The sequence below is a fragment of the Colias philodice genome, chromosome 13, assembly GCF_061535455.1.
Source record: "Colias philodice isolate Cphi_HAF_F1 chromosome 13, ilColPhil1 Martin Lab GWU primary, whole genome shotgun sequence".
NCBI lineage: Eukaryota > Metazoa > Arthropoda > Insecta > Lepidoptera > Pieridae > Colias > Colias philodice.
The window spans coordinates 1,411,174-1,426,526 of NC_143098.1; the positions used below are offsets into that span (position 1 = coordinate 1,411,174).

General features: G+C 33.6%; 1 protein-coding gene across 1 annotated transcript in view; it reads left to right on the top strand.

Moving 5' to 3' along the window:
* Vrp1 (Verprolin 1) overlaps positions 1–15,353 on the top strand; it is a 35,379-nt gene that overhangs the window by 12,137 nt on the left and 7,889 nt on the right. Inside the window, exons 3-4 of the mRNA XM_089702155.1 lie at positions 13,052–13,196; positions 14,871–15,093. Of these exons, the coding sequence (XP_089558281.1) occupies positions 13,052–13,196; positions 14,871–15,093 (368 nt within the window). The remainder of the gene's footprint in view (positions 1–13,051; positions 13,197–14,870; positions 15,094–15,353) is intronic.

Here is a 15,353-nt window from a genome sequence, read left to right on the forward strand (position 1 = left end):
ACCGAAAAATAGTTACAGGTTGACCAAATTTTTAGGTTTTTCTTAAATGCCCATATTTTTCAAACTGCATGGAATAGATTTTTTTTCAGATTTTTCTCATGATGGTTACAATCAATCCTATCGCCCTGTTTTGGCTTGACGTTGAGTTTTGGGACACCCTGTATATAGTGAAATTCACATATTGCAACAATTTGACGCCCACTTGAGGTTTCATATTAATAAGGTTAAAAAATGGTTCGTTACATTTTTAAGTTCGAATTAAGTGTGTCGTAAATTTAGGTTTTCTCTCAAATGCATTATTGAATTTATTTATCATTTTACAGTTTTGTCTTTAGGATATCCAAGGTTATTTATAAAGGACGATAACGACCTAACCTTACCTGCCCCCGTATCATAGTGTCTTATAGCAGTATTATAACCAGTGTGCAAGAATGACAGTGCTATATAGGTCGTCTAGCGCCATCACTTTCCCATACTGGAAATAAAATTGCTATACGACATCATGGCAACACCCCTGAAAGAGAAATTGTAAGCATTGAATGCAATAAGGTTTTGCCAAGTAGATAAGGACACAAAAGATACTTTAAGCATCAATATTGCAATAATGAAGAGCAATATGCATCGTATTGTACTCTAATGAAGCAGAATCTAAAGTGATGATACTTAACATAGGGCTTTTGAACCACCTCTTATATTACTGAAAGGCAAGTAATGCGTTATATAACACATTTCTTGGTGATAATGTGGACATCCTTACTAATATTATAAATGCGAAAGTAACTCTGTCTGTCTGTCTGTTACTCAATCACGCCTAAACTGCTGAACCAATTTGCATGAAATTTGGTATGGAGATATTTTGATACCCGAGAAAGGACATAGGCTACCTTTTATTGCGACATATGTACCACGGGCGAAGCCGGGGCGGACCACTAGTATTATATACAAATGATTATTCTGAAAGAGCATGTCAAAACCACAGATAATATAATACATATATTCTATACATACTAGAGAAAACCCAAAATGTTCATTTTCTGGGTGTACATTTTTTCAAAATTTTATCACTTAGGATAATCTATTTACCATTTTCAGTTTGTTACTTGAACTCCCATTAAATTTTAATGTAATATTTTCTATAGAAGTAATACAATGCTTATGCTCGACTTGCTTTGCAAGGAAAATGGAAGCAACAGAAATAGTCCTTTAATAATTGTTGTTTGTTTACTGTTAAGGAAACACATTATTAAGGTAGGCGCGGGCGGTGTACTTGCGAGTGAATCATAGTTAGAAACTAGAATGGAGACAATAATAAGTTTTATAATAAAGTGGTTTAAGATTTTCAAGATATAATTGTCACGAACTTAACATTGAATATGAAAGTTTTTTGATATTTGCCTTTTTCTTCTCTAATTTCATCTTGCCGAAAAAATTCGATCGCGAGACGGGATTCGAACCCGCGTCTTTCGCCATTCCGAGGTGATTTCTCTATTCTCTAAAAAATATATCTTCACATCTTTAAGTAGATCGATCCATCTTTACATCTTTAAGTAGTAATTTATACGATTTTTTGTTACAATTATAAGAGCATTTCATATAAAAGTCGACCAGGTTCTAATTGCATTTTGCACGAATTAAAATATGATAATTTTGCAACGGCTTTCTCATAACAGTTCGTTGCTAGTTGCTGGCAGTTGCCACTCCAATTACCGAAAGTGCTTGTCAGTTCGTTCCAACGTTAAGACACGTCCGAATTTATATGAAGCTGTTAATTAAAGTTATTAATAATAGAATAATGTTCTTAAATGGTGCTAAATGCCCTATTTAGGGCGCTAATGTTTTTGATTGGGAAGATTTTGGCAAATGGTTAAAAATGATGAAATTCAAAAGAACTTACTGTGTGAATATGGTGAGTTTTTCTCTTTTAAAACTTAGCTTGTAGTCTATATGTTTCATTTAGGCAATAATTATTCCTTTCGGTTACTCTTCATATCTATAAAATTGGATTGTATTAACTATTATCATTAAGGGCCGATTTTTCAATGCTTGGATAAAACTTATCCGTCCAATAAAGTATTACACGATAATATTAAAATGTCACGTAAACTGTCAAATACGGGCAATTAGAATACGTTTTTAAAATGGTAGTTTTATAAATTATTCGACGAATAAGTTTTATCCAAGCATTGAAAAATCGGCCCTTACAATACTTCTTGTAAAGTTTTATTGCAATGTCCAGTCTAATGATTTAAAATTAAAAATCTTAGACCAAATTCGAATTAGTCTTCTGTTTTCTCCTATATCGATACTTGTAAATGTAAAAATCTGTAATCAAACCCATGGTCATTCCGTTTCGATTAGGTATCGTGCGTCACAAGAGTGTAGATGCGAAATTTTTTTTCATAGTAAATGATAATAATTTAGATAATGAGGATTCTGATATCCTCGTTATCAAAACATGTTTTACACGTGCACTATTTTTGGTGCTAAAACGCGGCTTTTGGCTTACTTATTTATTTTTCGACTGTGACATAGCTAATGTAATATTTCACGACATAAACTATCGTATTCATATTCCATTTCGACGACGACGACGACGCGGTTGGCGCAGTGGTAAAGTAACTGCCTACTGAGCCGACGGTCCCGGGTTCGATCCCCGGTCAGGGCAAATATTTGTGTGATGAACTCAATTATTTGTTCTTGGGTCTGGGTGTTATTATCTATATATGTATTTATTAAATATTATATTTATCGTCGCCTAGTACCCACAACACAAGCCTTAATTGAGCTTACTGTGGGACTAGGTCGATTTGTGTAATAATGTCCTATAATATTTATTTATTTATTTATTTATTATTTATTTATTATTTCATGATATTCATCACTGCACTGTAAGATAAAAACAATCGTATCCTTTAGGATACTTATTTATTTATTTTTATTTTTTACTCTTTAATAAAACTATACATGGGAAACTTATTGCTAATTTATACAAAACAAAACAAGAAAAGTATAGTTTATTAGGCGGCCTTGTCACTTAGAAGTGATCTCTTCCAGGCAACCTGGGCAAAAGGTAACAAGCTTACTGAAATTACGATACTGGTATGTTTGTGTTTAAAAAACGTTTTTACTTTTTATACGTTACGTTTCAAACACAGAGTTTGCACTGTTTCGCTAAGTTCTGTGAACGTTTTCCAAAATCCATCTCAAATGTGAAAATGTGGAAAAACTATATAGACAGATATTTTTTTGATTTTTAAGTACATCAATGTATTTACGCACCTTTAAAAAAATATGCTTTTATATCTCGTGCCAAAATATGCTTATTTGCGTTGAAATATATTTCCTAGTTTACTAGTTCCTCTTGAGAAAACAGAGGTCTCACTACTAGTTCTACTTTGACTTATTTTGCTGAAAAACTGTGCCAAGTGTTGCGGTACGCTTTGGTCCTAAAGGCAAGATTTTGACCTCACTAGTCACTAGGGTCCTTGTTGCCAAGACATTTGCTATAGTGCTATAAACCTAGTTTACTTGTAAGATAAATCAGTGAGGGAAAAAACAGGACGTTTTTGTAAAAATTGTTTTGGAGATTTCTTTGTTAGTATATAATATACTAGTATTCCGCCCGCGGCTTCGCCCGCGTTTTCAAAGGAAAACCCGCATAGTTCCCGTTCCCGTGGGATTTCCGGGATAAAACCTATCCTATGTGTTAATCCAAGTTACCCTCTATATGTGTGCTAAATTTCATTGTAATCGGTTCAGTAGTTTTTACGTGAAAGAGTAACAAACATCCATACATCCATACATACATACATCCATACATCCTTACAAACTTTCGCCTTTATAATAGTATAGTATTAAGATATATGTAGTAGGTATCAATAACGTTTGTTTTCTAAGGGCGCCCTAAGGCTAATTTTTTTCAATGCTTGGATAAAACTTATCCGTCCAATAAAGTATTACACGATAATATTAAAATGTCAGGTAAACTGTCAAATACGGGCAATTAGAATACGTTTTTAAAATGGTAGTTTTATACATTATTCGACGAATAAGTTTTATCCGAGCATTGAAAAATCGGCCCTAAATAAAACTTTTTATCTACATAAATATAGATGTCAGAATTTTATTGCTCGTAAGTTTTTATTGAAAACTACGCAAGCGATTTTCAAAATTCTTTCACCACTAGAAAGCTACATTTCGCTTTCTAGTCTAGTCTAGCTATTTTTATTTTGCTTTTATCCCGGATCAAGCGGCTAGAAATATAATTTAAGTCATATTGCAATACCTAGATACGTTTGGTGTATTCAAACAAATATGACGCATCCAGTCTAGTATCTGTGTTGATAATTAGTTATCTTTTAGATAAGGACATAACAGCTAGTTAACATGAACATGTATGTATGTATGTAATTGAACATAACAGGTATTCTATCTCTTTCTTAGTAATCATATCATAATCATTTATTCGTAATGTGTGTATGTATAATCTCTCTTTGAGTGATATGAGAGAATTAAAGGAGGTCTTAAGTTTTAGTTGGAATTTGTAAAATTGGCGATTGTTAAACAGGTAATAGGTATAAAGTCATGTATAGTTATTTGGTAAAAATAAATTAATATATCCATCTGAAATTTCATGCGGAAAATTTATGATAGGTACCTACGTATAGTAAAGGTATAGTTAAGCTTTTTATCCAGGTATCCCGTAAGCACAAACTCAAGTAATATATAAATATCCCTTATGTAAGCAATAAAATTGCTCGTAAAGTATATTCTGGCTGATTTAATATGTAGAAAGGGTCTCCTAACGTACGAGCCAGACGGTCGCCTCGTCTGCAGAAATTCTTTCAATCGTTTATTATATTACGAATGCTTTTTATATAACATAGCTGTGCCCTGCGGTTTTATCTGTATTGCTCCGCTTCTATTGATTAGTATGATGATATAATGGGCTACAGCCGTCCTCAATAAATGTGCTAACACTGAAATAAATCGGATTCGTAGTTCCTGAGATAAGCGCGTTCCACCAAACAAACCGACTTTTTAGCACTACACTAATTTAATAATTTATATTATAGTTATTTCAGACTAGGTTTCCGCCCGCGGCTTCGCCCGCGCAGTCAAAGAAAAACCCGCAAACCCGTTCCCGTGGGATTTCCGGGATTGCGTCACTTTCCCGGGATAAAAAGTAGCCTATGTCCTTTCTCAGGTATCAAAATATCTCTATACCAATTTTCATGGAAATTGGTTCAGTACTTTAGGCGTGATTGAGTAACAGACAGACAGACAGAGTTACTTTCGCATTTATAATATTAGTATGGATTTGTTATAACATGTGTTCCAGTGTATTAAACAAATTGTCCCCACTATATTATGTAGCGTGTCAGGGCCCCGTTTGATTAGTTTTCAGGACGTGGCCGTTTGACCTCGATTCACAATAAAATGTTTCCCATACGGGTCATCGGTGCTTAAATGTGTAGGTACTGTGATAAAACAAAATATTTTTATATTGTTTTTTTTTTTTTAAATTATAGTGGTGTCTTGTACTTTCGTTTTTTATTAAATGGTTAATTCAATTTAGGGCTGATTTTTCAATCCTTGGTTAAAACTTATTCGTCGAATAATGTATAAAACTACCATTTTAAAAACTTATTCTAATTATTGCCCGTATTTGACAGTTTACGTGACATTTTAATATTATCGTGCAATACTATATTGGGCGGATAAGTTTTATCCAAGCATTGAAAAATCGGCCCTTATTAGGTCAATTTTAAAGTTACTGATATATGTTCTGTTTAGCTTATCCGTCAGTTCAAATTACGAATTATGTATCACAATAAACGTCAAAAGTGTTAAATATGCTATCAGGGACATTATCAGATTTCTTATTAATTACAAATAAGAATCACAATCAAAATAAAAATAAAATTATTACAAATAAGAATCACGCGTCGGATTCAAATAATTGTACAAAAATACAAAACAACCCACTTTCATTTAAATTTTATCATCCAAAATATTATCTTTCCTCATAAAAACAATTCTCATACACTTTCAAGATCACTACGGTAATGAAAAAGTAAGATTGATGTTTGATATCGCAGATAACCTTTCTAAAGATAAGGTTGTTTCTGTGTATTTGATTAAATTTAAATTTAATATTCATATCAAACGCTATGTTTTTGTACTACCTACTAACTTAAAAGTCATCTATCTCTAAGTTAAATTTCATCTAAAATTGTTTAGCTGTTTAGATGATATTTAATTTCCAAACTTGCATTAATATAAATAAGTAAGTACTTTAGTTTACAAAATATATAAAACATACACACTTACTTAGTTAGTACTGTTTTTTTGCTTTCACAATGAATTTATCTGAATTTTTTAACCTAAATGTACAAATTCTAAGTCATAGTACAATGTTTTATGTTATAAATATTCAACACGTTAGAAAGAGCTAAAAGTCTCTTGAATTTTAACAGAACTAAGCATTATTGTAATATATTTTATATTAGCTCGTTACCCCGGTTTTACCTGAAAATAGTTTTTTTTTAACTAGCTGAACCAAAAAACTACTCTCAATCACGCCCAGTTTTAATTGTATTAATTAAATTATCTAATTTTCCTTGCAATTTTTTTAATTTCATATTTCCTATTAAGTTTCTAACCTACATTCTCATAAAGTGATTCCTGCGATATTTTTTTATCGAGATTATAATATGAATATGAAATACGTGTCAAGTGTAAGGAAAGCGGATCATCTGGGTTTTTAAAACTCATTATTATATGAAGTTAATATCATATCCATACTAATATTATAAATGCGAAAGTAACTCTGTCTGTCTGTCTGTTACTCAATCACGCCTTAACTACTGAACCAATTTGCATGAAATTTGGTATAGAGATATTTTGATACCCGAGAAAGGACATAGGATAGGTTTTATCCCGGAAATCCTACGGGAACGTGTTTTTCCTTGAAAACGTGGGCGAAGCCGCGGGCGGAATGCTAGTAATCTATATGTATAAAAATGAAACCCGTTTCGCGTTGTCACGGCATCACGCGTGATCGGGTGGACCGATTTCGATAATTCTTTTTTTATTATATTCCTTGAGATGGTTCTTATGTAGAGAAAACGTAAATATGTACCACTGGCGAAGCCGGGGCGGACCGCTAGTAGTTTAATAAAATAACATTGCATAAATAACCAGTGTTTTTCAACGTTTTAAAAAATGAAGTTCTCAATTGGACTTTTGTTATTCGATAATTTCATGGATTTAAAACTTCTTCACGTAATTATTTTGTTTGTTTGATAGGATATTTCTATATAATTCCGTGGATTTTCAACCGATTGACTTAATTATTTTTGTGTTTGGTAGAACTTTTTTGTCATTTTGTTCATTTATAGAATTTTATGTTGTACCTTCGGAACATCGGTAGGTATGTTCCTGGGGAGGGATCTTATTTGTAGAAAATTATTATTATTGATTGTGATATGAATGATTGTGATAATTGTAACAAATGTTCCATTTTGGTTGCTTGCCAACCCATGTGTAATCGGATTGGCTTTAATTTTGTGGATAAACCAACGAGGGTGAAGGTTAATCTAACATTAATAAAATAATCACGGAACGTTTTATTACCCTTAATGCATTTTGCTTTTCAAATGTTATTTCTGTGGAATGCTCTGAAGCGGAATTCGTTATAAGGGAGTGATTTAATTCAGGAAATTGTTAAAACTAATCTAAAAAGAAAGGTTTCTTTAGAATGTTGAATTATATCAATATTTTTAATATCACTACAGTTGCATTATTTCATACAATCATACTTTATGAAAGACTAGCCGCTCCGCGCGGTTTCACCCCCGTGGCTCCTCTCCTGTTAGTCGTAGCGTGATGGTATATAGCCTATAGCCTTCCTCGATAAATGAGCTATCTAACACCGAAAGAATTTTTCAAATCGGACCAGTAGTTCCCGAGATTAGCGCGTTCAAACAAACAAACAAACAAACAAACTCTTCAGCTTTATAATATTAGTATAGATTTACAATAAACCTTACGTATAAATCCCGATTTGAACGTCTCAATTCTCGTAAATTGGGCCGCGAAGCACTAATACATTTGCTCTATAAAATTAATTTACTACAGCGTTTCGTGTTTATGGGAAATTCTATTAATTTAGGTTAATAGGAAGAATGAACTCTTGACGTCAAGTACTTGCCGCAGTTGAAAATATCAAGAACTGCGGTTTCCTTAACCAACTAACGTAATTGAGGCTTAATGTTTTCGTATATTTAATTGTGCGTCAGCACTTTGAAATTAAAATTTTGATTTCCTTATTAATATTCGTCCTAAGTTAAATTTCTGGAGGAAACTAAATTCGTCGTGTAGCTTAGAGAAACATCTGTTTTATATACCACATGGGATCACAGATATCTAATGTTTATGCAGAAGCTTATAAAAATAAATTTAAATAAGTAAGTCATTGAATATGCTTTACGGGAGCATAACTTCAAAAATAGTTGGCTTATATCTTTACTGATTTTAAAAGTTAAACACTCCAAAAATAAAAGAGTCTACTCTTAAAATATAACAGACTCTGGGCAGTAAAATAATATGCAATGTTTGGTACATCAAAAGTGCAGTCTATTTCTATACGTTTAAAATTACGACATTGTTTGTATTCTTAAGCATTTCTTTGCGGGAGAGTGTAAAGTGTATTTGGTTAACATTCTGTAAATCTCTGCCGGAAATAGAGCTGTAGACGTGTGGTATCGATATTTTAATCTTTATGTGTTTCTAGCACTAACCGTACGTGCTGTACGAATGCTTAAATATCATAAACATACGATCGTGGGAAATAGATTAAAAGGCTACTTACTAAATTTTATTTTGTTCTGGATGAAAATTTATAAATGTTTTAAACAAAAAGAGTGTGTGTGCTGAGCACACGTGAACGTGAAACTTCTTTGCCAAGATTCGAACATACCAAAATCGTCGCCTTACTCAATGACGTGACGTCGTTGCCATGACGCGAATTTAAATTTTACTCTCAAAAGTAAAAAAGAAGTTTCACATCAAAACTAAAATTATGTTGATTTAATTGTGAATACAGAAGCTTAGATCGTTTGATTAATTTCCCCGAAAACAAATATAATAATAGTAATCGATACAAAGATAGTAACTTATCAGAATCCTATCGAGGTAGGTATAGTAAGATTGTAGGCTCTTTGAACTGATCACTTATGTCACCTATTTATTATGTTTGAACTTTATATGGTCAAACTTGAAAGTGATAAATACGAATTAAATGAATCAGCACCAAATTATTTTGTAAGCAAAAACCCCAATCATTACTAGACATCGTTAAAAAGTGATAGTGAATATTTGATGGCTTATTAACACCCTGACGAAGTAGCTCCTCTATTAAAGAACCTCGGTTACAAGACGTGGTTAAGTAGATTCCGGGTTTCAAAATACGTAAATCAGGAAAAGACAGTTCAATGTCTAACCTCAGCAATTGTTATGAATCACAACATTATCACAAAGAGGTGCGCTTGCCCAGTTTTCCCTTCGCGTTACGTCGTGTGGTCACTTGACTCATTTGTGACTCATTTGATGTGTCATTGACGATGTGTATGGCATATGAATATGTGGGAAAACGGGTAGATGGTGTGGTAAGGTCACGAAAATGTCCGTCTATCTGAGTGTTTTGTCTGACTGGTTGTCTGTACGTGCGTCTGTAAAAAAAATATGTTAATTGTTCTTGTTATTCAATGGAAAGCCTTCGGTTACATTAAAAGCTCAATGGTCAAGGACCAAAATATAGGCATTCTATGATAAAATTGTTTTCTCAAAGGTTTTCAATTTACACCTCATTGAATCTAGATTCTACTACTACTATTTTACACAACAAAGGGGTGATTAATTTATAAAAGTTGACTTCTTTCATAACAGCAATGCGGAAACATCCTGCTTACGTAACAATTATATCAATAAAACATAATTTCAGTGTTGCATTGCGTTAATGACTCTATCACAATGGGCTAAAGTTCACAATAGGGTAACTGCATTGTTGTTTATATATTATTGATCTGTATGCAGGATATGCAATTATTATATTGCATAGGGAAGTGCTACATGTGTAACATGTCAATGTATAGCAGATAGAAGGATTTCACAAAGGATATTGGTCAGGATACATCACTAGAGCCGTAATCAATAAATAGTATAAAACAAAGTCGCTTTCTCTGTCCCTATATATGCTTAAATCTTTAAAGCTACGCAACGGATTTTGATTCGTTTTTTTTTTAATAGATAAGAGTGATTCAAGGGGAAGACTTTAGTATCTAATTTAGTAAGTTTTAGACAAAGCGGGAGAAGCCGCGGGCGGAAAGCTAATCTGATTAATAAAATCCAGATGGTAGTTCTTTGCCTGCCAATCCCGTATGGAGCAACATACGTGGCACTGGACATCTGCTGAACTAATTTTGAGCCAAATCGTTTCATTAAATTTTGCAAGGGCTCACAATCTTATGAAATCAAGCAATTAAATCTTTCATACCCTTAAAAATTTTCGGATTCAAAATACGGGTACCTAGGTTATAATTACCCAATAATAGGTTAATATCATGTATTTTTTGGTGTAAAAGCCTGTTGTCTACATGACACCATGTAGACAACAGGCTTTTACAACAGAAACAATACCTCATCTAATTACCAGATATTGGGACCGGATGGACCCGGGAGGTCAATTTGTAGGTTTTCCTGTGTAACAATTAATGGATTACTATAACTGTTACTGTGAAAGCTTTCGGATGTCATTTGGATTTATCTTTTCCTTCTCTTGTGGATAAAATGTTTCCTATGTCCGCTTTTGGTAGTATAAAGTATTTCCTGATCTGAATATTCGTTTGTTATAGGTTTCCGTACCTAAATGAGAAATGCATATACTTTTTTTTGAAGTTTAACTTCTTTAGTCGCGTTGAAAGTAAAATTATTATTAGGTCGCATCATGGCAATGCCTTCACGTCATGGAGGACGGCGACGATTTTGGTTTCTTTGAATCTTGCCAGAGAAGTTTCTCTTCTGCCACGTGTGCTCGGCACACACGCTCTTTTTTTATCAAGCACCTATTATTGGTGATAATTTGAAATTGAAATATATAATATATCGTTGTTGATCTTTAGTTTAGATAATTAATTCACACTTATGAACAAAAAAAGCTCGAGATTATAATATGGTCATTTTGCAAAAAAATATAATCTGACAGGTCCATTTTGATGCTGTATCGGAAACAATATAGAAATAATAGCATAAAATTATTCAATGAATTATTTATTAATATTTTTTATGGCTTTGCCCTTGAAATCTTAGAAAACATAGTTTTTCAAGCATGACGTAATCCTCCATAGAGAAGTCGGTAATCAATTACTTGTAATTATTATGACACATGTAAATTTAATAGTCGTTACTCATGGTATGTGTTAAATCCATACTTAATATTATAAATGCGAAAGTAACTCTGTCTGTCTGTCTGTCTGTTACTCAATCACGCCTTAACTACTGAACCAATTTGCATGAAATTTGGTATAGAGATATTTTGATACCCGAGAAAGGACATAGGCTACTTTTTATCCCGGGAAAATGACGCAATCCCGGAAATCCCACGGGAACGGGAACTATGCGGGTTTTTCTTTGACTGCGTGGGCGAAGCCGCGGGCGGAAGCCTAGTGATAAATAAATTATAATATTATATACTATAACCGGAACGTAATGTAAGTCTCTAACTTTAATGCGTAAAGAGATTTCCACTCAAATGTCTTCCTAAAGAATCTCTATTGAACGTTATTTTTCGTTATTTCAATGCATTCTACAAAAGGTTTCTCACTTTTAATATACGTTAATTGTATTTCATACAAGCTGTACACTTTAAAAAAAAATCGATTACCACGACTCACCAGACGAAGTTTGTACAGGAACAATTTAAACTTTTAGCGCAACGAATGTTGCCAACAAAGTTGAAATAAACTCAGTTGCAGACGATTTAACGTTCGTATCGATAGTTTTTTTTAATTTATCTAATAATTGACAAAAAACTTTATTAATGCTGAAATTTAATTTTACTCACAATTCCTTTTTTTTAATTGGTTAATTTAGTAACGGTACATTTACGTCAAACGAGCGAATGCTCATTTTAACCCCACTATGTCAAATTATTGTGTATTCAGGCGTAGAGCATTCTTTCGCTGTTCTGAGTGCGTCTGAAAAGATTCTTTAGTAATGTTCTAATACTACACTGAATACGAGTTTTCTTCGTTTACACTAGATCACGAAATAATGCTCTTGCTCTAGCTCTAGTTCTATCTAATCGTTTGACGTAAGTAGAAAGTTAGTAAGAAGAACTAAATAGTTACTACCGAGAACTATGAAGCTAACAAATTCTAATTTAAAATCCCCATACAAATTTTCGTAAAAGCGTAACATGAACAAGGTAAAAGGTTGCCATTTAATAAATGATATCTATTATATAGGCACTCGGGGCTTTCATCAAGGGCTTTTAAATTGAATTACTTCATTCAATTACTAGTTCGTGTCTAAAGCTATATAAACCATGTTATGACGAGAAATTTATTTGAAAGCTATTTTTTTAAACTACTGACCCAATTAATGAAATTAAATTTTCTATGAACAAAGGAGTAATTTATGAACAAAAACACAGCACTGCAAATTATCTGATTCTATGGAATACAGGAAGAAAGATTTTATCAGATTTAAAATAAAAGCAAAATTAGCTGATCTAGAGAATCATGTCTATTATTCTTAGTAGAACTATTTAGTTTATCCAAGAATTTGTGCATTTTTTCTATAAAATGTTCAAAACGCTCGTCGATGCATACGTTTGTGTCAGTGAGCCGTTTTGAACGTTTTGTAGGGAGTTACGCTACTGTTCCTATTCTGTTTACTGTGGTGCTACGTGGTGTTGAAACAATTATATGTAGTGACATAGCAGAACAATCATTTTATCATTTTATTCAATTTATGTTCTTCCTTCCAGAGTTCGTCAGACTCCGTACTAACTACGGGCTCTGTGACAGAGCGCGTCAGTTCGCAAACGTCAGAACAAACGCTACCAACGCACGTGGCAAGCACTCTGCACAGGAATCGGAGCTCGCTGCACTCTGGATCACAGGTTTCACTTGGTATGTAGGCTTATTGACTTACTTGATTGATTGAGTATAAACAATTGAACTGACAGTCGCCTATTTCAGACGAGAAGACGATATAAAGATCGTCAAAAAACGTCCGATCGATGTGTATAAAACATTCATTGAAATTGACACCTTATTTCCTGGTTCTAATGTTCAAAATCTATTGTATCGCGCATTAGAAAAGTCTGCCTACCACACTCGTGAGAGTTTTGCTTCGGACAGTTTTTTAACGTGATTGTAAGTCAAACTCAAATTACACGCACATTATTTTCTGGTAATAAAATAATGTGCCGTAATATAACAGTTCAATATATTTCTGAAGCGAACACAAACTAAAAGTAATAATGAAATGTTATGTTTTATTTATTAGTTCAGCGGGAGAGCGTAAAGTATATTTGTCCAAGTTAATAGTTTGGTGTAAACTTGTATCGGAAATAGATGCGGCGTGTGGTCTTGATATTTCAATCTACACATCACATGTAAACGCATGCTTAATGATATAATTATAGGATACTGGGAAATAGATTAAAAATAAGTTGTGTTATGGAAGAGACGCCACATGCAGAGATGCAATTTTAAGTTGTGTTTACTTTTTTTAAGTGCGATAATAATGTCAGCTATAATAAAATGTGTGTGTTTTTAAAGTGAAACTTTTATTACATCGTCTCAAACTTTTTGATCTGTGTAGCGCATGTCGCGTGTATCGCGGCTGCCGAGTAGGTATACCTACTCGGCAGCCGACCGTCACGCGACATGCGCTACACAAAGCAGTGTTCGGAACCGTTCGAACAGTTTCACTTTTACCGTGGTTTCATAAAACCACACAACATTTTTTATTATTTTAATATTTTTGAGACATAATATTATTGTGAATGCTGTTGTATGTAAAAATTGCTGTCCCTGTCTCTTAAAGACGTTTTGTACCCAGTTGTTTTAAATCGAACTTGTTAGTCAATGAAATTAAAAATATGTATGTATAATCAAATATTCCTCAATATTGTTCTGTGCTATTATAAAACTACAGATTAATATTTCCCTGTCCCTTAAAGACATTTTGTACCTAGTTGTGTATAATCGAACTTGTTAGTTTATGAATTAATGATTAAAAATAGATTTAAATATTCCTCGATAATGTTCTTTGTTATTACTTATTACATATAAAGCTACAGATTTTATTAATATTTATTCATAAAATCAGAAACGTTTATTTTAATTATTATATCAATTTCTATAGGTATTTTAAATTTTGATGTTTATATCCATACTAATATTATAAATGCGAAAGTAACTCTGTCTGTCTGTCTGTTACTCAATCACGCCTAAACTACTGAACCAATTTGCATGTAATTTGGTATGGAGATATTTTGATACCCGAGAAAGGATATAGGCTACCTTTTATTGCGAAATATGTAACACGGGCGAAGCCGGGGCGGACCTCTAGTCTTCTATATAAATAAAACTCAAAGGTCTGATATAGTGATCTATCAATGCACAGCCCAAACCACTGAACGTATCGGGCTGAAATTTGGCATGCAGGTAGATGTTAGGACGTAGGCATCCGCTAAGAAAGGATTGCCCGAAATTTTTGCGGGAACGGGGAAAAACGGGGATGAACGTACAAAGTCGTGGGCGGAAGCTAGTTATAATATACAAATAAAATTCCAGGCGGTTCAATGACGTCACTGACATCAGCCCCCCCCACCCCCGCGCCCGCGTCCTCCCACTCCACGTCGGACCTCTCGGAGCGGCCCCGCGTGAGCCACGGCAAGCCGAACCTCGCGCCGAAGCCCCCGACCCTCAACCCGGCGCCGGATAGGCCTTCGCCCCCGCCCAAGAAGCTCGTTAATGGGAAGTTAGCGGCCAGAGCGCAGAGCATGAGGGTGCCGAGGTATGTTGTTTTGGTATTTGGTTATTTTGGGTACTGATAACAAATTATATAAGTTGTGTTATTCTAGTCTTCCTCATTTGGCCACTGGCATTTTGCTATGAATATTTTACAATTATCACTACATAATATAAAACAAAGTCGCTTTCTCTGTTTCTATGTACCTATGTATGCTAAAATCTTTAAAACTACGCAACGGATTCTGATGCAGTTTTTGTAATAGATAGAGTGATTCAAGGAGAAGGTAGTATATAATTTATAAG